General features: G+C 32.5%; 1 protein-coding gene across 1 annotated transcript in view; it reads right to left on the reverse strand.

Moving 5' to 3' along the window:
* Nucleotides 1–1,578: 1,578 nt before the first annotated feature.
* Nucleotides 1,579–25,993, reverse strand: part of LOC118746376 (lachesin-like) — a 45,087-nt gene continuing 20,672 nt past the window's right edge. The window contains exon 8 of the mRNA XM_036480230.1: nucleotides 1,579–1,874. Within this exon, the coding sequence (XP_036336123.1) occupies nucleotides 1,579–1,874 (296 nt within the window). The remainder of the gene's footprint in view (nucleotides 1,875–25,993) is intronic.

The raw sequence follows: 25,993 nt of genomic DNA on the forward strand, positions 1-25,993 counted from the left end.
AATATTTTCAAGTCCATTTCGATTGATACCCATCTTTTAATAATTAATTAAACTTATTAAAGAATTTGAAATTAACTTTTCCAACAGGTGGACCAGTTCGGGACTCATAATTATTATCAAAAGACTTTTATAATATAAGTATCAAAACAAAAGTCTTTGAAGACTTAAAAATATTTATCTCCCTGGTAATTATTATGAAATGACTTCTATTATATAAGTCTTAAAATAATAGTTATCGATGACCTCAAAAAATTTTCCCCCACAAAATTATTATCAAAAGACTTTTATAACTCTTACGAAAACTTAGATGACAGTTTTAAAACTCCATCATTAAATAATTATTATTCTGGGTCTCTACTTATTTCACATCTACAGCCCAAACCCTTTAAAATTAGTTACTCAGACGAGATGAGAATGTTACTCATACGCCATGTATGTACGTTCGATTTGAACTTTTCCGTGATAAATGGTAGATAAGAATTTTTAAAATCTAATTTCGTCATCAGTGATCCTGAAAACTCCTGAATAATGTACGCTAAGCCAATCTAAGCTAAGCCGATATATTAAAAAAAAATTGCCTGCCTTATTAGATGCCCGTCGTCAACCATAATACTGTTGAATATTTCCGCAAATTAATTATGTAATCATGTGCACTCTTAGTTTTGATTAAACATTTAAAAAATAAATTCGGTGATAATGACTTTGCAAGATGCTACTCATTACTACAAATGTCAAGCTACTCTTCTTTCATATATATGGGGCGTTCCATACCTAAACGAACGGGGTTCACACTTCATGTGTTTGATTTATTTCAAATTTTTAGGGTTTGATGCATAAACATAAATAATAAATAAATATGGAATTTGAGCTTGATTAAAACATTTTTAAAAACTTTACAGCACAAAAACAAAAACAAATCGATTTAATAGTTTTCCAAATATCTAGAGAACGGGGCGAGGAAAAAATTAAAAGGAAATCAAACATACACACACAAAAATTCTCTACGAAAAGAAATATTAAAAAAAAAAAATTCTTGAAAATTTTTTGAAATCAAACACATGAAGTGTGAACCCCGTTCGTTTTGGTATGGAACGCCCCATATACACACTTATGCTACAAACTTCTATGTATGCGTGCATTTTATTTCGTGCACTATGCAAATACTGTGCAGCCTCTGTACACATAACTATGTAGGTAATGTATTCCATATAAGCAAGCATGCCAGAGTCCTTTCTATCTGCTGTTACTGGGGTTTTGTCCTCTTAGCACAGCACGCTGGTCGACAGCATAATTTCGTTTTGCGTCCAGCACTTATGCCATTAACCCAAGAAACTTCATCTGCCGCACGTAATTGTCGCAGCACACACAAAACTACCGACGAGCTACTTGCAAAGAGATCAGAGTGAAAACGTTGCACGTACACCCTTTGAGATCTTTTCTTTTATGTGCTTTACGCGTTGACACCTCACTTTTTCTACAACAGAACAGAACAGCACAGCACAGTACAGCAAAGCACAGCAGCAACGGACAACTGGCAATTGTGGTGAGACTACTCTTTATTGCCATTTTTTGTTGTTGTTAAAGAGTTTTTGCATTTTTTGTTGCAATGAGCTTTTGTCTGGTAATATCAGTTGTAGTTGTAGTTGTAGTTGTAGTTGTAGTTGTAGTTGTAGTACATAGTTGAAAAACCAGCCCCGCTTCGGTTGAGACAACAGTAGTTTGTTGTAGTCCGTTGAGCGCCAACGGTTTGCTTGCATCATTTGCATGTAAATGACACTGTTGATCCGGTGGCTGGCTGGTGCAATACAGCACCACAGCGGGTAATGCCAGCGGTATATACTGCTGGTTGTTGCTGTAAGCGTCTACGGTGCGTACTTTGTACGTTTATTGTTGAAGTTGCATGAGACAAACGCTGCTGGTTATGCAGCAGTTAGTGCTGCTGTTGTTGTTGTTATGCCTTTGCGTGCAATTTAGTTTTTGTCGTTGTTTCTGTTTGCACTTCTGTTGTCACATTCCCAAATATTGACTTGAATATGTTGGAAAAAAATTTAAAAGCAAAAAAAAAGCAAAAGTAGAAGCCGCCGTTTGCACAACCAACCACCCAGTCGTCCCATCTTAGTGCACGGCATAGCATTGCATTAGCATAAACGTAGTTTTTATCGACTCCCTCAGCGTGATACGCCCCTCTATTGTGGCGGATGAGATACTTGGTTTGGGCGTACCTCAAGTGAAGTTGCAACATTTCTTGTGGCACTTCGTACCATCCTCCGCTATGCTGCGCACAAATTGAGATGTAACGATGGTAGAAGTGAGATAAATATTTATAGTTTTTTTTTTGCTGAGAATGAGACCAGTGCCAAACTTAAAACTATGAAGAGCCAAATAGGATTAAAGGGTATATGTATTTTAGCTCTTTGGTAATACTTCTCGATTTTCGGGACAATTTATTGATTTTTGGACTACTTCGAGAATTTCGGGTCTATTTCGAATTCTTGGGACTACCTCGGAATTTTGGGAAATATATCGAGATTTCTGTGACTGCTTTGGGATTCACAGGACTATTTCTGACTTTTCGGGGCTGCATAGGGACTACACTTCTTCAGGATTTTCGTGGCTTTATCTGTATTTTCGAAATCATTTCGCAATTTTTTGTAGCTTCAAGATTTTTCCAAATTATTCTGGATTTTCAGAAATAAAAGTCGCTGAAATGAGGTGATTTGAAGTGGTGCAAGTTGTGGCGAGGTGAATTGTGGTGAGGTCAGTTGAGTTGAGTTGAAGGGAGTTGAGTTGATGTGAGGTGAAATGAGTTGTAGTACTTTAGTTAGAGGCTTTTGCAACTTTAAAGTACCTGACGACATTAGGTCAGAGCATATTTATTTTTAATTTTATTTAATTTTTGGAAACCTGTCCTATTTTTGTTTTTGTAATTGAATTTTTAGATTTTATTTTTTAACGAGAAACAATTTTATTAAATCTCATTTAATTTTTAGAAATATATTTTTAGTAAAATTTGAATTTTTGTTAAAAAAAATAATTTTTTGTTATTTAACTTAATTTTTTTACTTATTTTAGTTTTCTTTTTCTCTCTTTAATTTAATTTTCTTTAGCCTTAAAAATAAATTATTTTTAAAACAAAATATTTCCTTTACAATTTCAATTAGTTGTAAAGAACTTTTTTTTTAGTTTTTATTGCTTTCTTTCTTTTTTAATTCACTTTTCTTTAAATTTTTAGAAGTTATTTTTTAAAAATAATTTTTTTTTTCGATATTGTTTAATTTTTAGCAACGAACTTTATTAAATTTTCTTTTTTTTAATTTGATTTTCTTTTACTTTTTAGTTTTTATTGTTAAAAAAAAAACTATTTTTTTATTTCACTTAATTTTTGGGCACCTTTTTATTTTAATAATAATCCCAAATTCTGAAAACCTATGCGTTGGCTTCAGTTATGATCACTTCTTCTTTAGATTTGGAAGCAGTAAATAGTGTTAGGAGGCAAAATCCGCAGAATGTTAGAGCAAACCTTACCAATTTCAAGCAATTTTTCCATTACCTTGATAGAGGAGCACCTTATTCTTCACCAAACTTGGTCGTTTTTGCGTCAAATCAATATCGAATCTATCAGTTTGAATTCACTGATATCCGTTATCAGGCACTCAATGTGAATACCAAGAAATGGCACCATGATCTTCTTGGCGGACACTCTCTTTCGCGGCCTTATTTTATGCACTGAATGGACTGAACCTTGATCTCTGGTATATTTTTAAGCATTATGTTTGCTCTACTATTGGAAAATGGTACAAAAACTCGTCCGGATTTGATGTCGAACATTGATGAACAGTCCTTTGAAGAGGCCACACAGTTGCGAGTATGGTTTAGGGGTAGCAATCGCATCGCAAGTTTAGCTTCTCAGATGCGCCGATTCCATGCGCTATTTAAAACGGGTAGTCTCGATACACGTGAGGCCATACTGGTAGAAAACACAGGGAGGGCTAAGTGCTTTATTTTGAGCATGAGCAATATGGCTTACTAAATACGATTCTTAATTACAATTCAATGATTCCATATACGCATATAAATTTATAAATTTGGCTATTATACACTTTCCTATAACTAAGTATTCATTTAGCTTTAATTCATTATAGCGAATGTTGATACGCTAACCAATATAATGAGCTTGTCATATTTCATTTAGCAATCAACAAAACATGCAATGGAAAAAACCCCTTCATTAAAAACATATAATTGATCTTTCACTCATATACATATATGCAAATTTTAATGTGATACTCATAATTAAAAACAAATAACATTAAGCTATTTAGACAAGCAGAAACTAATATAAAACCTAATTTTACTTTTCAGCTTTGATGTGCAAACAAATCGAAAGCTATCATTTTCAAAATACATACACATGTACACATGTATGTACTTCACTTTCGCTTGTATAACCTAATTCGATGCGCTTGCACAAGCTAGTAATTACAATTAATAAAAAGAGACACAGAGAGAGAGAGTTGCTGTGTGTGTGAATGGGTAAAGTCAAAAATTTGTGCAGTGTTAAGGTTTCCTCCTCTATCAACCATTAAAAGTGCATATGCAGCTCGTGATTGGCAGCAACAGATGAATAAAGCTTGTGCTAAATTTATCAGTAGATAGGTAGGAGTGCATGATGTATGGAGAGCATCTCATAGAACATGTGCATGCTTGAGTCAAGCACATTTGCTCATACATACATATATCTACAAGTATACTCTGTATGCACGTATGCACATGGATATGCTTCCTTTTTGCATGCAAGCGCAGATTCAAAGTCATTTCAATGACATTAACGATATGCAAACAAGTCAAAAACATACCAATTTATTCATACACACATACATATGTATGTACATGCATATTTGTATGATAGCATGCATACATGTACATGCATGTGTGTGTAAAAGTACAATGAAGAGGATGCAAAATGGGCGGCAACAACAAGTGGAGCTTCGATTTTTCAGTAATTGCAATGTTGTTTGTATGCCAATGGATTAAATGATTGTGCTGGTCGAGAGGGATGGTTCCATACCGCTGCTGGTTAGTTGTCGTACATCGACGTAGGATGGGCGGACTGGTGGATTGGTATGATGATTCAAGACCACAAGTTGAAGGCTATATGCAATTGAGGTTCGAAAATCATAGAATATCTAGATGTATGCAACGTTTGGTATGCGAAATGTTTGGCTTGAGTTTATATCACATAATGGTACCACTTAACGACGCATCAGCAACACTGAGCAGAATGACAATGACGTTGATTATGGCAAATTCAAAATGCTTGTATATACATATGTATGTTCATATGTGTATAGTTTGAAAATGAAATCAGCATGTTACCACATTGCAAATTTGCCAGATAAGCTGATATAAAGAGAATAAATTGAATGAAAGTGCAGAGGGAGAAGGAGTCTTAAACAAATCTGTTAATATGGGGTTTGGTAAAGGTTACATTTATACGATTTTGATACAAAAAATGTTTAGGTCAAAATTAATGGAATTTAATAAATACGATACACATATACATACGATATATTTATATATGGGGCGTTCCATACCAAAAAGGACGGGGTTCACACTTCATGTGTTTGATTTGGTTAAAATTGGTTGATGGTTACGGTTGATGCGTAAATACAAATACATAATACATAAATATGAAATTCGAGCTTGATTAATACATTTTTAAAAACTGTACAGTACAAAAACAAAAACAAATCAATTTAATAGTTTTCCAATTATCTGGAGAACGGAACGAGGAAAGAATTTGAAAAAAATCAAACATACTCAAATCAAAATTCTCTATTAAAAGAAATATTAAAAAAAAAAATTCTTGAAAAAATGTTTCCCAATTTTTACAAATTTTTTCATAAAAAAATAGTTTTTGATAATATGCCATCTCAGAAAAAATTAAAAAAAAATCACAATGGTAGCTCTGCGCATCATTTAAGTATATTATTATGGGTGCACTCTACAATAATTTGAGTTATGAATCTTTTTTTAAACCGAAGTTGAGTAAAACGAGTACATTACAAATTTAAATATTTTTTGTTTAATTTTTTTGAGTATGCACTTTTGTGCAAGTTTTAAGCGAGTGAAAAACAGGCGTTATTTTTTTTTATTTTATTTTAAAACGGTTTTGTGCATTTTCTTCCATAAGAAAAAAGTGCAAAAAGCCGTCAGCTAAAAAAATATAAAAAATCAACGAAATTCTGCAGTAGCTTTACACTTGCAATTTATTGGACTAAAATTTAATGGGCCACAAGACTTCATACTCAAATAATAATTCTAAAAAAAATTTGAAAAATTGGTAAATTTGTAATGTACTCATTTTACGCAACTTCGGTGTAAAAAAAATTCATAACTCAAATTATGGTAGAGGCACCCCATAATACTATACTTAAATATTGCGCAATACTCACAGCTACCATTGTGATTTTTTTGAGATGGAATATTTTGAAAAACTATTTTTTTAATGAAAAAATTTATATGAATGTTTAAAAATGTATTAATCAAGCTCGAATTTCATATTTATTTATTATTTGTGTTTATGCATCAACCCTAAAAATTTGAACCAAATCAGCGTGGCAGTTCCTGGAACAGAGATTCAATGCATATTTTTAATAGATGGGTCAAAGTTGGGCGACATTTTGAGGAGTGTCCTGTCAGGAAGTCTCCATAAATCTCATTTCTAGGCTGCCGATATTCGGCAAGATTATTTAAGGCAGATTAAGCCGATAAATTATTATTTAATATTTGATTTAGATTTTATTGTTTTTTTTAATTTCTTTTTACTTTTTAGAAACTTATTTTTTTAGTTTCATATTTTTTTTTTGTTTTTAATTTAGTTGTGTTTAAATTTTAAAATTTTATTGTTTTAAAATGTAAAATATTATTTTAATTTCATTTAATTTTTTTAAATTATTTAATTTGCTTTTTCTTCGCGTTTAATTTAACTATCTTTTAGTTTTTATATGTAGGAGTTATAACAAGAAAATAATTTTAATTTATTTTTTTTTAAGATATTTTTTCCTTAATTGTTTTTCATTTAATTTTTATAAACGTATATTATTTATTTTTTCTCTTTTTCAATAATTTTTATAGTTTTTTTATTATATGGGTTTGTATTGATGTTTTTTTATGCATTTTTATTTAATTTTTTAAAAAACCTATTGCTAAAAGACAAACACGATAACTTTAGGACATATTCGTTCTTAAATAAAACAACAGCGCACTTACGAGTTAACGCTGCTGTGTCGGTTTTTCGTTACATTGTATGTATGTATGTCAATTGATGGCTGCTGCTGTAAAAGGATTAATTTCTAATACATACATACATACATATGTATACTACTTTAGCAAACATATGTATGTAGGTGCACAGTACCAGGGTAAAATTGTATCCCACCGAAACCACATCACATCAATTGGAATACCAGCAGTGAAAGCAAAAGTTGCCAACCACACTAACTTATAAACATACGTACTCCTATAAAATCTGAGTATCTGAATAAATTTGCTCTCGATCAAATTAAAAATAAATATTGACAAATCAAACATTAATGCTGCTAAGCCAGATACTCGTAGTTCCATGGATGAGGCATTCAATGGCAATTTGTTGCCTGCCACACTGTTGCTTACTAGCGCCAAAAAAATACGTCAACGACAGCCAGCGTAGCAAATTCGCTGACTAAGTTGACACCGTTAGCGGGACGCAAATGCAACGAGCAGCCGCCACACAGTGCTGCCAACTATGGCGGCCGAACGATATGTCTGCCTTTTAAAAATTATGCAGCAGCTCATCAGCAGGCGGAACTAAGTCGACTAATGTGCTTTAATAGTGTGTGTTGTTGTTGTTGTTTTTATTCCTGCTGCTGCTCCTGCTGCTGTTGATGTTTTTGTTATTTGCATCATTGACACGGCAAAAGCCAACCAGTCATGCAGCCAGCCATGCAGGCAACCAACCAGGCAAGCTTGGCAGCCTAACAGCCAACGTACATACATACATATGTACACACAAATATGGGTACGTGCATCCGTACGAGTGAGTATGTATGATAAACGCATTCTGAGGCAAGTTAAGTGGTATGTGGCAGCTTGCGATTGCCTACTGTTGCATGCTAGAAAGTGAAGCGTGCTATGTCAGCAACATTGCAAACTTACCAGCCAATGCGTTTATCTAGCATGTCTGCAGCTGGAGAGAATATGTATTTCCTTCGATATACTATATACTTATGTATGCATGTATGGGTGTATACATGTTTCTGCAGATGATGTGTCGCTGTTTCCTTTCTACTACTTTTCTTTGGCCTTGTTTAGCTGGCGCTGCTATTAGTAAGCTTCTTCGCGTCGCATACAAATGACAACTTAAGCAACTCGCATACTCGGTTAGTTGGCGAATAATGAAGTTAATGTGGCAACGTGTTGAGGTTGTCAAATGCAGTTGCAGTTGCATGCGCGCCAACTTTATTTTGATTTACTCATACATAGTTGACAATATGGATTTACGCATAAGCTGTGCCGTTGATGCACTAACTTGCGTTAAAGTATGAAGTGTCGGTACATAAATATTTGGGTTAGAATATATAATCCGCTTTCGTTAAAGATGGCCAAAGAGCTAGCTTATGGTACATATTATTTTACGATAAATCAGTACGGTTAAATTACTTTTCTGATACTCTGTTAACTGCTTTTGAACTCGGCTCACGGAAAGTTAGAAACAAGTCATTTAAAATATGTGAAATTGTTTGGATTTCATTACACAAAAAAAAATGTTTATTTTTCTTAAGCTCTATTGGACTTTAAACCAGTATAGATAACCTCGACATCGCCATACGAAACTAGGCAAGAAAACATTTCTGGTCAACGGTAAAAGACTTTTTCTATACACTCGTACTGTATCGGTGTGATCAAAATATTATACCCGAGTACATATAGTCAGCCAATAAAGTTTAGGCACAGCGAATCTTTTACAATACGAGCAACTATTTTTTAAATATTTTATTTTTCGGTAATTTTTTATAAAAATATGGTTAATTCTACACCAAAAACGCCAAAAATTCAGGGTTCCAAATCTTGTGCAAAATTTAAGAAATTTTCATTCAAATATTGCACTTTTATTTACGCTCTCTAGAAAAAAGTTGAGTATGCAGTTTTTTATCCCATTTAATTTTAGTATAATAAAGTGCAAGTATGAGGAAGCTAGGACTTCCCATTGATTTTTGGAAAATTTTTTTATTGAAGGTGTCGCACATTTTTTCCCATATAAAACAATTATCAAACACTATTTGGTTTTTGTTGTAGAATTTACCATATTTTAATAAAAAATTTGCGAAAAATAAAATATTTAAAAAACAGTTGCCGGTGTTGTAAAAAAACTCGCTGTACCTAAACTTTATTGACTGACTGTAGGTATGTCAAAGTTAAATTTTAAGGTCTATGTAAATGAAATGTCAGGGTAAGCATTCTTGTAATTACAAGTGGTCTACTCTCTATAACTAATTAGCTATTTATAGCAAGAAATTTAGCAATACGTATTCTGTTCGGTCTTTCTCCCAAAAAAAAAGTACCTAATGGGCAAACTTGTGTGAAGATATCACTAGGCTCAGCTACCTTCACCGAGAATCTCCTCACTCGAATATGCAAAATCTAAATAATACATAGCCGCTGGCTTTCGAGGTAAAAAAAATGTTACCCAAATGACAGAAAGAGTGAGGTCTTATGTAATTATGCTATTTAATACTTATACTGTTTTAGTACGTTGCACTATTTTTTTTTTAAATTACTTCTTTAATTAATCCTTTTTTTTTGAAGTTTCAAAACACTTTAGAAAAATCGTGTTTAGTTTTGAGAACACATTCATTTTTTTTATTGTGTAAAATTTACTGTCGCGCGGTGAAATGAATATTTGAGATATTTTGTGACATCCTGATATGAATAACACTCAAGCTGCTAGCCACGCTAACCTCAACACGTTTTCCACTGGTTGACAATTCTGTACATACATTTGTATGTATGTATAAAATGCTTTTACCCAGATATTTATAACATTGAAGAAGTACGTATGTATGTATGTATGCAATTTACATGTAGCTGTCTGCGATCCAATTACCAGCTCAATTTCAGTTGTATGCAGATAGTTCTTGTATGCAAATACAAAACCTATATATGTATGTATATCTACACACATAGTTGCCAATGAGACTATGCATAAGTAAACCAACAACAATTTTATGCATAACAATGCAAACCTCGCTAAATTGAATTGCATAATATGTTCGAAACCGCATTTGTCACACTGAATACCAAGCGAGCCAGCGTGCAACCAATCTTCTAACTAGCCAATCATTCAATCAGCCAAGTGACATGCAGACTGAGGTGAAAAGCGAAAGAAATGTGTGGGTGTGTGCTAGACATCAGCTGCAGATTATTCGAAACTATTTCATATTTACTGATAATATTTTTATTTTTCACACACCCGGCCACATGGCGTTGACTGTGACAACTTAGCCTGGCAATGGAATGTGTGGTAAAAAAGATAGACAGCTGACAATTTGTAAGGAAATATATCTATGATATGTGAGCGTAATATATGCAAATTCAAATGAGATAACAGCACATGCTTGCATTTGACAAGAAAAATTTAAATTGTGAGTGCGGCAGCTAAAAATTTGTGTCACTTAATTTGCATTAAATTTCGAACTGTTTTTGATGGCACTTCAGTAAATAATTTAAGAAATTGATTTTTCATATATTTGATATTTGCAGGTGACAATATTTATTACAACAATTTGTTTTCATTCAGCTCTTGCATAGTACATCTAACTATTTCTCTTAGATTTTGTTAGCTATAGAAATATATATTTTTTTTTTGTTAGCAAATACTCTGCTCAACACATAGTGGCCTCATAAATTTTCAATTGTTCCTAAACCTCAAGTAACCACTTTAATGTGGCAAATGTGTGTTGGAACAAAAAATCTTCTTGAAGACATCAACTGCAGTCTCAAATATCTTCTACTTCAATGCTGCTGCAATGCCATTTTGTGTGAAAGTTACATGGTACAATAAACTTCGGAAGAGTTGATATCAAAAACACGGAAGAAGTGTAATACAAATACATGGACGGGGAAAAATATTTCACAAAAAAGCAATAAAACTCGCTTTTTATAAACTCGAACTTCTGGCCAAATGCCAAAAGCCGTAGCCGCAACGAGTTAGTGTGCAAGTAAATATTTTTTTTTTAGTTATTATACATGTATGTACCACAAATGCATGTGAAAAAGTAAAGTCGGAATTTATATGCTCTCACCCCCTAGGATTGTTCTATACCGAAAAATATAAAATATATAAAATATTTAGAGGTCGCTCAAAGCGCCCAAAGTTTTTTTGTATTTTATATGGGGAAAGAAGAGCTTTTCATAGAAATGGTATCAAATTCTAAAAAATCAACATTCTACCAGAAAACTCTGTTTATCTGCAGGTGATTCCCAATAATAATACCCATTTTTTATTTAACCATTTTTTCATTGCAACTATATTTTTACGTCCGCCAAAACCCACAAAAAGCCCCGAAAAATGCAATGGGGGACAAATAAAAAATCGTTAGTATTCAAAAATGGTTAAATAAACAATTGGGTACTATTATTGAAAGTCTTCTGAAGACAACAAGAGTTTTCCGATCGAAAAATATTTATTTTCAAGAATTCTATAGAATTCTATACCATTTCAGCGCTTTGACCGACCTCTAAATGTTTTTTGATTTCAAAATAAAAAAATAAGGGTATACTTTTTTCGATATAGAGCAATCCTAGGGGGTGAGAGCATTACAATTCCGACTTGAATGATTTTGTACCACCCTAATGTGCATACAGGGTATATATATACTAATGAAATAAGAAGAATTCAACTAAATTCAGTACGTTTTCTTTTTACCATCAATTGAGCAATACACTTGATAAACAGTAAATTTTCATTGAAGAGCCAACATTTTTTAAAGGCTTTATATTCCTTATTTAATAAAATTATGTTATTTTAATCATATTAAAATAATTAAAAGAAAAAAAATGGAAATGAGTTATGAATCATGTCTTACCAATGAGCCCTAGGATGCTGGTGCCAGGCAACTGACAGACAAATATGTTTTCAAAGTTGAGTTGAGTTCCACATTACCAATTTACAATAGAGGCCTAATTCCAAACATTATTAAAAAAAATCGGTGGATCGTAGAATTACAATATGAGTGTCAGCTGAAAGAGAAAACTCTGCGAAATTAAAAAAGGGGAAAAAATATTGGTGCATAAAGATGAAGAGCTAGTGATAATGTCTTTTTAAAATGTTACCCTTGAATAATACTTGAATGTTCGAAATTTTTTTTTTATTGAATGCTTTTTTTAAGAATGCTTTAGCGTTTTTTTTCTGACGAGAGAAGAAAGTGACACTAAAAAAGAAACTCGTGAGAATTGCCAATAGTTATGTACATGTATCACGCCATGAAATCCCGTACAGACATAGCGATATATGTAAATATTCTGCGTAAAATCTTGCCTACTTCCCAAATTTTATTTCATCTTACAAGCAAATTTGAATTGTGATTAAACGCCCAACACAACATAAGCTATGTTCTCGATAACCAAGTGGGAAGTGAATGAGTACAGAATAAATTGCTTGTTACGATATACATAGTTACATATGTACATATGCACATGATATGAAAAAATTTATTTTAAGTTACGAGCAGATGTATGTATGTGCATGCCAAAACTTGTGTGAGTGTGTGTTGAGTTGAAAATATGCGCTTGTTACACCAAACTGACACGATGGAGTGCATGTCTAAAAGGATTTATGACTCTCTTCAATGAATTGTAATTGCCAGTCGATATCATGTAAAACTCAATCTAAAATTGTGATACATAAATATGTTCATACAAACATACATTTACTCTGTTTGTAAGTCTTCGCAGCTCAAAAAGTGCAGTGTATGCACAATGGGCCAGAAGACTGAAAAGGTGGCCAAAAGCAATTTTATTTAAAAGGTTAAAACAATAAACTTATTTAATCTACATAGATATCAAACTCAGAGTCCAAAAGCGTTTGTAAGCGTAAATTAAAAAAAAAAAATGATCAATTTATTTACAAATTCTAAAACTACAGATCTAGCTCCTGAATTTGTTTCAGTTATCAATAAATCTTAGAAAAAGTACTGCAACAAAACATGTTGATAATTATTTTTTTGTTTTAAAACACATTTGAATTAATAAAAATTACATATTTAAGTAAAGTACACAAAAAAATAAAGCGAACTATTTTATAGCCAAAGATATCCACAATATTAAAAGCGCCGGATATTTTGTGCTTTTGTAATTAATTGCTGAATTTTCAAGAAAACGTGTACGAGACACGGCGTATGAGTAACCTTACTTTCTGGTCATATCTATACATTGTAGTTATAAAGGAGAATCTCGAAAACTACCGACAAGATTTTGACTATATGATTTTTCTCTATTATATTCTGTATCGACAGAAGAGTGACCTTTGTTATTAAGAATTTCAATAGGGTTGCCACCTGTTTAAAAAGTTATAAGATCTGCACCGTTCGTTGGTTTACAAAAAATTAAGTGTCAAATGCCCTTTCGTTTGGTCTCTAGATAAGCATTAGTGTTTCATTTTTAGAGTAGGGTTTCCAACTGTTAAAAAATTACCATATTCAATAATATGAGGTGTCCAGTCAAATAGCGTGGCCTCCAAATGTGCAATAAGGTTTTAATTTTTCGAAGAGGGCCGCCGCCTGTAAGAAAAATTAAAAGATGTGGGATGTTCGTTGGACTTAACAGTGAGTTGTCAAATAAAAGGACTTGGCCTTCAGATGTGCAATAAGGTTTTAATAAATTTCAGTTTAAAGAACAAAAAAAAATTACTTAAAAAAAATTAAAACATTAAAAAAATTAATTAACTAAAATAATCTAATTTCTGATAACTAATATTGCACTGAAATTGACGAAAGTTTTTTTTTTGTTTTTTTTTTAAGTTGTTGGGTTTTTTCCTTCCGTTAATTTTATTATTTAAAAAAAAAGAACAAATTAAAAAAATTAAGAAATAAAAAAAGAAAGAAAAAGTGGTTTATTTTATTCCTGCAACCTCCTCGAGGTAGGCCCTGGATACTGCAAGTGAGGAAATTTTTAGGCTACTAACAGGTTTAATTTTGATAGAATTTGTAAATTCCATTTATCAATTTTGGTCATATAAATGAATCTTCTAAAACAATTTAACAGAAAACGCACCATCTAAAATTTTTCAGTTAAATTCGTATTTTTATTACTTTAAATAATATAAATTAAATAATTAAAATGATAGCCTGAATTGGTACATAGGCAACCCTACCCAAAAACATCTCAGTGTTAAAGCATGTTTATTCACCCTTCGTTTGATACCCTTATTGTGATATTAAAAGAACATATTTTTTTTTATAAACGTAATTGTAACGGTTTTAGTTTTACTATAGAAGTTGCTGTGGAGATTTAAAATAATTATACATTATCATATATCTGGCAACCCTGTTTTTAAATTTTTTCGTGAAACTTTCTAAAGTTTCTAAAGAAAATACCAAGTAGAATGAGAAAATATAGAATAAATCGGTTGAATTTCTTAATACGCTTAAGGCTGTTAAAACTTCAACAAATTCAAAATACGCGCTTTCTGTGACTTTTTTATAATTTTTGAGCACCTGGTACTTTTTGATGTACTACGGATTTGTATACCATATTCAAATAATCAAGCAACAATTTTGGCCACTTTTTCTGTTTCTGGTCCACTGTGATATGAAGTAAAATTAAATAGAATTAGAAAAATATGTACGCATTCTCTTTGTTTTACATACATACATATAGGAAGATAGGTTAAATATCGATTCTATTATTTTCGAAGCAATAAAGGGTTATAATTTATAATCATATCAACATTTTTGTATGTAACGAAAATACGTACATAGTATACAAATTTCTAAGAAGTTAATTTAACCCAAATTTCGTACTAAAAATCGTACCGATGCGATTCAGGTTGGCCACTCTTATCAAACATAAAATTCAGAAAGTCACATCGCAGTGAGTCGCAGCTCAATAATCTCGTTTGCTTTTCAACGACGCAGTGAGCAGATTTCGAGTTTGGCTGGTGTTAAAGTTTTGCTCAATGTCACACTGCATAGCTGCGTATGTTGCTTCCCTTTGTGCTAAGAAAAGTGTCTTTGATTTGCTTATCGAAGGTCTTTTTCATGAATTTTCCGAAAAATATGCTTTCTTGCCAACCCCGACGTAACTTGGCGCTCATAGAACCGCTCGTTACCATTATTTTCCTTTGTCGTACAGTGTGGAAAATTTACTTTTTTTGTTGCAAAATTTAATATCTCGAGAACTAGAATAGCTAGCGAGAAGAATTAAAAGCTTTTTAGGCGGAGATTTCGAATTGGTTATAATATCACCTGATCACAAATTTGTGCTTTTTTTCGCGGATGCCCCTATCCAACTCCTATGTAGAATCGCCCGCTGATCCCGAAAATTGAGGAAATTTTTTTTCATTGCATAACTTTTCGAGATATTTTCTATTTACCTTTATTCAACTTAAAACATTGCGTAGTTCTCTTAATCCCTTATACCATCTTACGAAGAAATTTAACGAAGTACGGCTAAGCAAAGCTAAGGAAAATCTCCATAAACCCTGCATACACAATTTTTCGATAAGTCTGATGGCCTTTGAGAAATTAATTAACAATTCCCGTTTTTTTTGTTGAAGAAAATTCAAACTTTAACAAGGAAGAAATTCAAAAATATAATAATAAAATATTTTGTGTAAAAGCCTGGTCTTTTACAAAAAAAAAATCAAGCTACTAATAAAGAAAATCGATGTATATATAAAAAAGGTATGAGTGGTCAGATGAAAATGCGCAAAATTTGTTTGTATGAAAAATGAGCAGGAAAGAATGTTACTCATACGCCATGTATATTTTAGAGGATTTTGTTAGCTTTCATTTGCCATAATGCGTATGGAGATTATTCAAATGCTTCATACGAAATATGTGGTTAAGTGGAACCACTTTTCTTTTAGCTACATAACATTAAATTGAAAATATCTCGAAAATTTATCCATAGAAAAAAATCAACTCAAGTTTCGGAATCAGCGAGCAATTCACCTTAGAAACATTTTTGCTGTAAACCAGTGTTTCGTATTATTTTATTATAAAAGCCATGAAGCCTTTGGCACTACTGAAGACAGTATTTTACGTACTTTATTTTGGTAAAATTTCTTCGTTTCTGAACGGCGTATATTTCTCGCGTTTAGGCATGACTTCCTTTTATTCCCTATAAATTATTATTGTGATCAATATATTTATTCTTACTAGTAGTGCCAGTTACTCTCGAAATTCTACCATTTGTGTGTTTTTTTTTGACACCCTAGGAAAAGTTTTCTAACTTAGCAGGTCGCTTAACTTATAAGATAGAAAATTACTTACCGGAAAATCTGCTGCTTTGGAAATAAAATGTGACTACCCTTTTCTTATATTTTTGAAAACTTTTGGAGACTATGGCGGGACTTGGAATCGGTCCGATAAATTCTAGTTTGGCGATAATTTGATACATATCGACCATTCAGTGGTTTCCAAAATCACTAAAATCTGATAACTCAACAAAACTTGACAACTCGACTAATTACGAAAATTTTTGATAACTGTACATATCGATGAGTCGATAACTCAAAAATGTATATATGTATCTTGGTATAAATCGATAACTCGATAAACTTTAGATACCTCTATAAATTTCGATAACTCGGTTAAATTTTAATAGCTCCATATTTTTCGAAAGCTATCGACAAAATTTCGAAAATTCGTTACACTCTGGTAACACGATACAATTTCGATAAGCATATATTTTGAAAATTCCAAAAACTTCGATTCGATAAATAGGCAAATATCAGTAAATCAATATATATCGATAACTCTATAAGCTGAAAGAACTCGAGATACGTTGCGATAACTCAATAAACATGGATAACTTGACAAATTTCGATAACTATAAACTTCAATGATTCGATAAACTAAATTTTTTATTACTGAAGTTATTTTGATTCCTCTCGGAAAACTTCAATAAATTACCTTACCTTTTCAATTACCCAAATTTTTATGTATTGTTTTCATTTTCATCTTTACCTTAAATTTTTTCTTCATTTTTTTTAATCGTTATCATTTAATTCTGCATCATCAAATTTATCTTTATTAGAAAGTTTAATTTCAAATACGAAGTAAAACCAAATACACACATATGCGGCATTTTTAACCAGTTTTTAAACCAACATCTTTTTCTATAGGAAAATACCTTTCCAATGGTGTTCTTGGTTTTGAATTCCTTATAAATTATTCGTGAAATCAAATCGGCTAAGCAATTTTCTTTTTCTTAAAATTTCATACTTTGACTTTAAATTTATTTCAGCAAATCGAGTAAAAGGTCTGACTAAAAAAAGCATTGACTTAGTTTTATGCATACAGCCCAATATCTTCTAAGTAATTAGGAAATATGCATACAGGAGAAAAATTTTGCCAAACATCTATTGCGACTTTGCTGAAATTGCTAGAAAACTATATACAAACTTAGATTACTCCTACCTTGTTTGTATATTTTTAAAACTATTTAGTTTGTAACATCAAGTTAATAAATATCATATCATATCACAATAATATACGAGTATGTAAACATATGTATGTATGTAAATACTTAAGCGTATTCGTGTTTTCAACATTAGTATGTATGTATGTACTAAGAATGGCAAATTTATTTTAAATTTTCTCCTAAAATAACTATTTAAGTACAATCTTAATACAGTTATTAATCACTCAATTTAGAACAAAAACACTCTCAATTATTATTCGAAACATAAATGATCGAAATATTGAATTTCTAATAGCAATTAAACCTTGAATGCTTGCATTGCTAATTTTTCCCTCACATTTGCCAATAACAAATGAGCTAGATGAATGTACTTATTTATGTATTTATTTATGTATGCATACGAACCTGCATTTATGGCACTGCTGGCAATTACATTTGCAATTTAACCACACTTACGATCTACTTGCTCCTTCCTGCATACGTGCGCACATAATAAATGGAGCCGAAAGTGCAGCTGCAGCCATTTTAAGGCACTTGTATGCCAGTTTGCACTGCTTTGCTTCACATAATGAATAAGTATTCAGGGTAAAGCTTGTTGGACAATTTATGCATGCTCGTTCTATAATCCTATTAATGCTGATTCGCAATAATTTATATACATACGTATTCATTTTATTGAGAATAGATGGGAATTATTAGAAATATTGCATTCACTTTTCTAGCTGAAATGCAGTTTGAATATTGAATGGTCAAAACACATACATGCAGGCATGCATATACATATGTATATGTAATAATGAAGGAACAAGGCAATTCCACATTTATTCGAAATTCGATTGCACTCCGAAGTTGTATATTATTTGCAAAAATTTGTGCGTACTCATAAATACTCAAATGGATGTTATTCACCTTAGTACTACTACATAAAAATCCCATGTTCGCTTACGCTAATCTCCGAAACTGCCCAATCGATTTAAATTAAATTTCGTGGGTATGTATTGTTGGTCTAAGCTTGAAAGATTAATTTTGGATCATATAGGTGCACTTCCGGGGCTTAGATCGTTCACTGTCTTTGTTGGTTTTATTAGAGAAAAGTCCTTGAAGTTATATGTGAAGTGAAACCTCAGACTGCTCAGGTCCACTGCAGATTGCCATGCCCCCTGAAGCTTCTTGTGAAGAACAATAAGCAGCGCGAATGAATTAGCGTACTCTTTTGAAAGTATTCTGTGGTCAGTTTCATATGTCCTCTTCTGTGAGTAACAGCTTTAAATTCTTTTCTGATCCACATGAAGAAAGGGAAGACCATTGCAAATGCGGACGACCTTGCTCTGCTTATAAGTGGGAAATTTCCACAAACCTTGTGTGGCGTAAAGCAATTGAAATAAGCCAGACCTGATACTTTTTATCAGGAAGTACAAGGTCTTCACGCCAAACACAGCATCAATCATGACGCTTAATCTAAGCGAATCTGCGAGGTAAATATCTGCGTATACTCCTCGTTAAAAAGCTCAACTGGACGAAAAATGTTCAAGAAAGTGCGCACAGGCTCATTGTAGTGCCTTTTAGGCCGAACTAGTGGCTACACAAGAATCTGGTGACAGTCGCTGGGCTATTAGGGTACTTCATTCCGTCACTATAAGTTCGGATACGTTAGCGATCTGCCGTAAATCCCTCTAAATGAGATGGCAGAACAGTTCGCCTCGCATCTGGTTTGGGTATCCAGGCCGTGCAACATACCAAAGCAGACGAGCTGGCAAGAAGGGGTACTTCAATACCACTTTCTTCGAACTGGGAGTAGTTAGACATGCCGCTCGCTTCCTGCAAGCTCAGTATTAGGGAATTTTACTTAAATGAAGCACGTAAAAGGTGGAGATGCTCAAGTACGCGCAACATCGCCAAACTCATGTGGCCAGAGTGCGACATGAGAAAATCTCGGGAGCTTCAGTTTAGTAGCATTTCGTATTTCGACACTGAGATATCAATATTACGAATATCAAAACAATGATTTTTATTTAAAAGCATGTAAATAGAAGAGCCCTTGAAACTAATATGCAATGAGCGCTTATGACCCATAAAAGTAATTGACTTGAATTCCCATACTAAAGCTGATTATAATATTTCTAAACTGTGTGCTTCTAAATAATTTCTTCTGTGCTTTGCATTTATTTATTTTAACTTGTCCCCTTCAAGCTTATTCCGACTTCGACCTAAGCGATAATTGTTAACGATTACAAGTGCTTTTTCAATAGCACTACAAATAACTTTGCATTATTTCTATGTACATATTTATACATAGTTAGTTGCTGCAACTTCACCGCAAACTCCATATCCTTGCAGGCATGTAATTATACAATTCATTACTCTCTTGGCCTGCAATGAAATGGAATTATAATTTTCCTGATTGATTTTAATGTTTTCACCTCCACTTCTGTTTAACACAAGTGCACATACAAAGCCACAAATATGTTGTGTAGACCAACAACAAGTACAAATTTGCCTTACACTACACTACTCATAAGTGCACACAAGGTGTGTATGTGTGTGTACTTGCACATATTCATATGGATTACGAAATGCCAAATAAACTATTATGCCAAATGAAATTTCACTTATTTAGTTCAGTTTTAGCTACTCTGCAAAATTCCAAGCAAATATACTACAAACGAGCTGGTCAATTGCAATTTTCCCAGAACTAATACCTTATACCAATTTTAATTATCGACAATAAATTATTACTACTTGCCACATGTGTTTAGTTAATTACATCTCTTTACCTACATATGTATGTATGTACGAGTACGTATGTATGTACGTACAAGCATTCCTTTTGCTTCAAATATTTTCACACACTGGAATGACCTCAATATTTATGCAATATTAAACTTAATTTCTACTCCGAACTACTCAAAATTCTTGCGTAATTTTGTATATCGACTAGCTCTTGATTATAACTAGTTACTATTTTAGCTATAACAAAATAATTGTGATGTCGATGCCTTGATGCCGAAATTTCTGAAAATAGTACATATACTAAGTTACTAAATATATGTACGTGTAAACATAAATTAAATTCCATATTATGAATCATCACCAAGAGCAAAAAGTGCTTGTGCTCATACAGAAATATGTATTTGCTTTCTATAGGCCAACATGATACCCTGGGGTTGAGAGGTACTTTAAATAAAAATATATGTATACTAGCTGTATTCTGTCAGGCTTTGCTGTGGTACATTCCTGTTACATGAATGAGAAATGAGGAACGAGAAAAAGCATACGTTTCATATAAGTTCTATTATTCCTTTCACCGCGTAAATATAAAGCCTATCTGGTTTGCCTCTACGCGAACACGCAACATTCAGTTGTCAGTTGTGTGAAGTACTTCGCAACTAAATCTAAGCCACACTCTGTCCAAGTTTGACTTGGAGGTCTATTGATTGTGATTGTGAACGTAAATCGAATTGGGAATTGCAATCTTTTAAATTGAAATGGGTATATCGGCTAGTGATAAAAAAAAGCTAATAACCCGTTAATTGATTAGTCGAAAGAATTCAATTTTTAATTGCAATTAGTCATAGGAATTTGACCGATTAATCGGTCGTTTCGATTAAAAGTGAAAATAAACAAAAACCATTTAATACGTTATTAAAAAAATTTACCGTTTTATTATTTCTTGTTAAATTGTGGCGAATTCGATGCGTAGAAAATCCTGAAAACTAGCTAAAAAAAGTTGCCATAAAATCAACGGTAAGATTATATAATCTTGATTCCTTCATTTTTGCGTTTGTCATTTAGGCAATTTTTGGTAGTTTTTTTCGATTATTTTGATAGTTAATCGATAAATCGTTCGATTAATCGAACGAAAAATTTCGATACAATTAAATCCTTCACCGAAAGAAAATAACCGATTATAGTCGGTTTTTCGATTAATCGTGTTATCACTAGTATTGGTCGGAATCAGGGGAATTCGAGGGATGAGGAAATCTTCAATAACATATGTGCGGGCATCTCTGGTAGATCAGGTGAGTTCAAAAATTCCGTTAGAAAATTAACTGCTTCATCTGCTTCCACAACAGCATTTATCGACTTATGTATATATTATTTCCTCGCTTTGTATGCTGCATTGAATACCATTATTAAGTGGTTAGTCCTCTTTATTCTTCGCAATCAGAATAGCTCGTTAACTGAGCCAATCGTGAATTCTATAATTAATCTTAATATTAGGAAAAAGTATTTCGATCAGTTCTCCTTTCGATGTTAGTAAGTTACAAAAATGATCAGACAATGCAATTCATCTTGATCTTTCATCGACTCACAGCTTTCCGATTTTAGTGCCTAAGGCTACATAATATTCTGATCAAACCGTTGCTAGAATCAATTTGATGAAGAATGTTTTCCCAATCTTTCCTGGCGCATCCAGGAAGAAAGTCCCCCAACCCGTGATTTCAGTTTCACTATTAGATCAAAAATAGTCCTCAATAGATATCTTCATAAACTAATCAGCTTTCATTTAAAAATAATAATTAATCAAGTCGGTTGAGAATTGGAAGCTGTACGCTATTTTAGAACCTACTTTTTGATTTTAGACCATAGGGCGTCTGCTACAGCTGCTTTATAATAGAGGTATTGGATTTTCAGTGGGAGAAAAACTTCGTAGCCGTTCATTCACATGTACGAACTGCTAATATCCATCAGATTAGATGACGAACCCTCCGAGCCTAAATGAGAATTCAATTCTTTATCGTGCTTATACTGAAGAGGGTAACCAGATTTGGAGAACTAAATGTCTAAGAAACAGGTTTCTTTCTATAGGAGCATACAATTACTGGCGTTAGGCGATGATAACAAAATCATCCGTTTCAACAAACACGGCATATCTTTTTCATTTTCAAAGTTTAATATGAAAGCGAAGCGAGTGACTATGGAAATGAACCAGGCCAAAAAGTAATACCTCCTGTTGTCAAACAAAAAGTCAGCGCATCCGACACTCACAACACGGTCAAAAGTAAAGGACTGCGTTTATTTAAGAACCATCAATAAGACCATATGGTAGACTTAAAATCCAGCAAGGGATCATGCTTTTCAAAAAATACTACTTTGTGTAGACTAAATAAATAGGTAAGTGAAAAGTTAAGTCCTCTCTTGCCATGCATATGTATGCCACACAATATAACTAAGCAAGGCATATTAAACAGAGAAGACGTTATTACGAAATTTCCCTCTTTAAGACTCCGACTGAAATATCAAACAGAAAAAAAATATCAGCTCGTATTAAAAAAAAATTTATAATTTATTTATTTTTTTAATGTGGGCACTGTAGTTAGCTACAAAGAGAGCTAAATTTCGTAGTCACTTCTAACTTATGCAACCATTTATGTTGAACCATTTTTTTACAAAAATAATTTTCTGAAGTGCAAAAAAACACAGCTCGTATATGCATGGCTTGGAAATAACAAGTAATTTTTTCACCGGAACGTATAATTCTGTATACTATATCTACATACATATTTGTATATGTTTAGTTGTTTTGCATATAAAAATATTTTAAACATTTTTTAAATTTTTTTCACTGAACTATTTCTTGTGCAATTTTTAATTGCTTAACATTATCAACTTACCAAATATATGGGTATATTTCTGACTTACTCCTATCACATATTTACTTAAATGAAAAGCCATTAATGTCATGTGCTTTAAATTAACTAACTTATTTATGACTGCAAGAAATGCTGCTAAGCTATTTGTGTTTGTAAAATTTGCAAAAATATTTTCCATAATAAAAGTGAACTTTCGCCAGAGGTATATATGTACATATAAACATACATACCCACGTGTGTATGCATGCCATACGACATAACTAAGTTTCAACTAACTGACTAACTAACTCATTGCCTCATCTATTCTCATTCTCTCTTAAGTTCTTGTTGCCAGTCACATTTGTGTTTGCTGGCAATTCCGTTGATTACTAAATTGCAGTGATGATCAGATGATATCATTTTTCAGTTTACACAGCTTTGCAGCTCAAGTTTAATGTTGAATCACTGGGCAAAGTACTTGAATCTTAATTTAATTGGCTTTCATATGAGCAGACTATTTGCCATATTGTATGTTTGTGCTTATATATACATACATATATGTATATATTGGTGTAACAAACTAATGCCTTGTCTATCTTCCAGCAACTGCGTGCAGTGGATTAAAGTACATACATAAATCTTAGAAGAGTGTGCGGAGAGCGAAAAAGAAAATTGAGTAAACTTCATGCATTTTAAGATATGCCACATCATGCAATACTAGTTTATGTGTACGTATAGGTTCTGTAAGACAAAGTGCATGATATGTACACATAAGTAAGTGTGTACGTAACTGTTTCGTATATACATTTGCTTCGGTACATACTTACATATATGCATATTTACACATATACATACATTTAGTACTTTTCCATAAGAAGGTTACTCATACGCCACGGCAAACTTAGACTTAAGACCATGCGGAATGTTTGGTTTATTCAAAAACGTGTTTGCAATTCGTAGTTTTAAGAGAATATGTTATAAGAATATATCTTGTATGTTTATAAATTGAAATCGTGTATCAAAAGTATGTCGAAATTGGCCAATTACTTATTTATATGTATGTATATAGTAATAGATATTATGATGAGGTCACCCACATGTTGATGTTTTGACTAGGGTGTTTGACCCGACTTTTTCAAACTGGTTTCTGCAGATTTTTTAAACAGTTTTAGGCGTTTTTTTTTGAGATGTCGAATTCTGGTTTGTTGAATAAATCGAGATTTCATGCAGTTCATTTATGAGCAAATATACAAAAATCTAAAAATTAATTTTATTGAAAATGTAACTAACAAATTTTTATAAATTTTATATCTAATTATAGAAAACATTTTCCAGAAAGTTATTTAAAAAATAAAATTAAAATCGAAAGAAAATCTTTCACTGCTTTTTTGTTGCAGCAGCTTACTAAACTCCGTCTAAATCAGCAATTCACGTTGCCTTGATTCTAAAATAACGACTTAAGAAAAGAGCGGATCCAATGGTGTGGGTATGTGAAGAGGTGTTTATTGTCGTCCGCTCACCTCTTTCAAATTGGACTAAGAGCCTGCGGAGAAACTGCACCTCTTCGTCTGCTCGAGTTATTCCCCGACAAAGGACTGTTGTTGTAGCGATATGATCGTGTTAAGACCATTAAGTGTGTGGTAGTGATTTTTGACTTACAGAAAGTCTTACCATAGAGAAAATATATAAAACAAAACCAGTTTTCCTGTTTCTTTCTTAATTTGAAAATGGAGAGCCGATTTTTTACGAATTGCGATTTTTCGAATAACTCGAAAATCGGTTTTCAAAAAAACTACACATAACCAAAAGCATATAAATCCAAGTTTCAAAACTTTGCCCAAAAGTTTTTGCAAACTTACAAAGCTTCATAAAAATTTCAACTTTTTATTCTAAAGTGCATTAAAAAATCAAAATAAATGAAAAATATCTATGTTATGGCCAGGGTTAGGATTTTAAGGAATTTGCCTTTTTTTCTGCTTAGTCGTATTTGTAAACAATTTAAATAATCACACGCTTCATGTCTTCCTTGCTTAAAAATTAAAATTTTAATATTGTTTTTTTTTTTGCCTTTTTTGACTCTATTGCCATTTTCTCTTCGCATGTTTTACCTTTTTAATATTTACCTCTTCATTAGAAGTTCGCTGTATTGTATCAATCGTGTGACTAAAAAAAAATTGTCGTCCCAATTTTTTTTATTTTGTACCAACAGCTCCCAAATGTACAAATCTGTACAAAAGTACCAATCGTCTGACACTGAATTAAAATGTGCAATATTTAAAAAAAAAAATCAACAAAATTTCGTAAAGATTTCGAGATTTTTTAATTAGTTTTCCTAGAAAGATTCTGAGTATGTTGTTTTGTAGCCCATTGAATTCTAGTAGAATAAAGTGCAAATTTAAAATGGCTAGGGTCCAGTGGCAGTTAAGCCCCCTGACTTGCTAGCTAAGTTATCCGCTACCTATTTCCCCTCGATCCCCCTGCGACCTTATACCCAAAGTTAAACTAAATGTCATTGTGTTCACTACAACTTCAAAACGACTATCTTGTTAATATCAGCTCATGGGTAAAGGGCTAGTGACTTTTGCAATGTATTTCATACTCGTAGAAGAACTGTCTTTTGCCAAGGCTCTCTGTTGCGAAGTTTAAATGGGTACGCTTGTCTGCTTGCATGCTCTGCCGTGTTATGTTGTCGCTTAAGCTAAAGCCTTACCTTCAATTCCTTCGTCGGACAGAAT

Source organism: Rhagoletis pomonella, unplaced genomic scaffold (assembly GCF_013731165.1).
Source record: "Rhagoletis pomonella isolate Grant_MI unplaced genomic scaffold, Rhpom_1.0 Rhpom_scaffold_00010, whole genome shotgun sequence".
In the NCBI taxonomy this organism is placed as follows: domain Eukaryota; kingdom Metazoa; phylum Arthropoda; class Insecta; order Diptera; family Tephritidae; genus Rhagoletis; species Rhagoletis pomonella.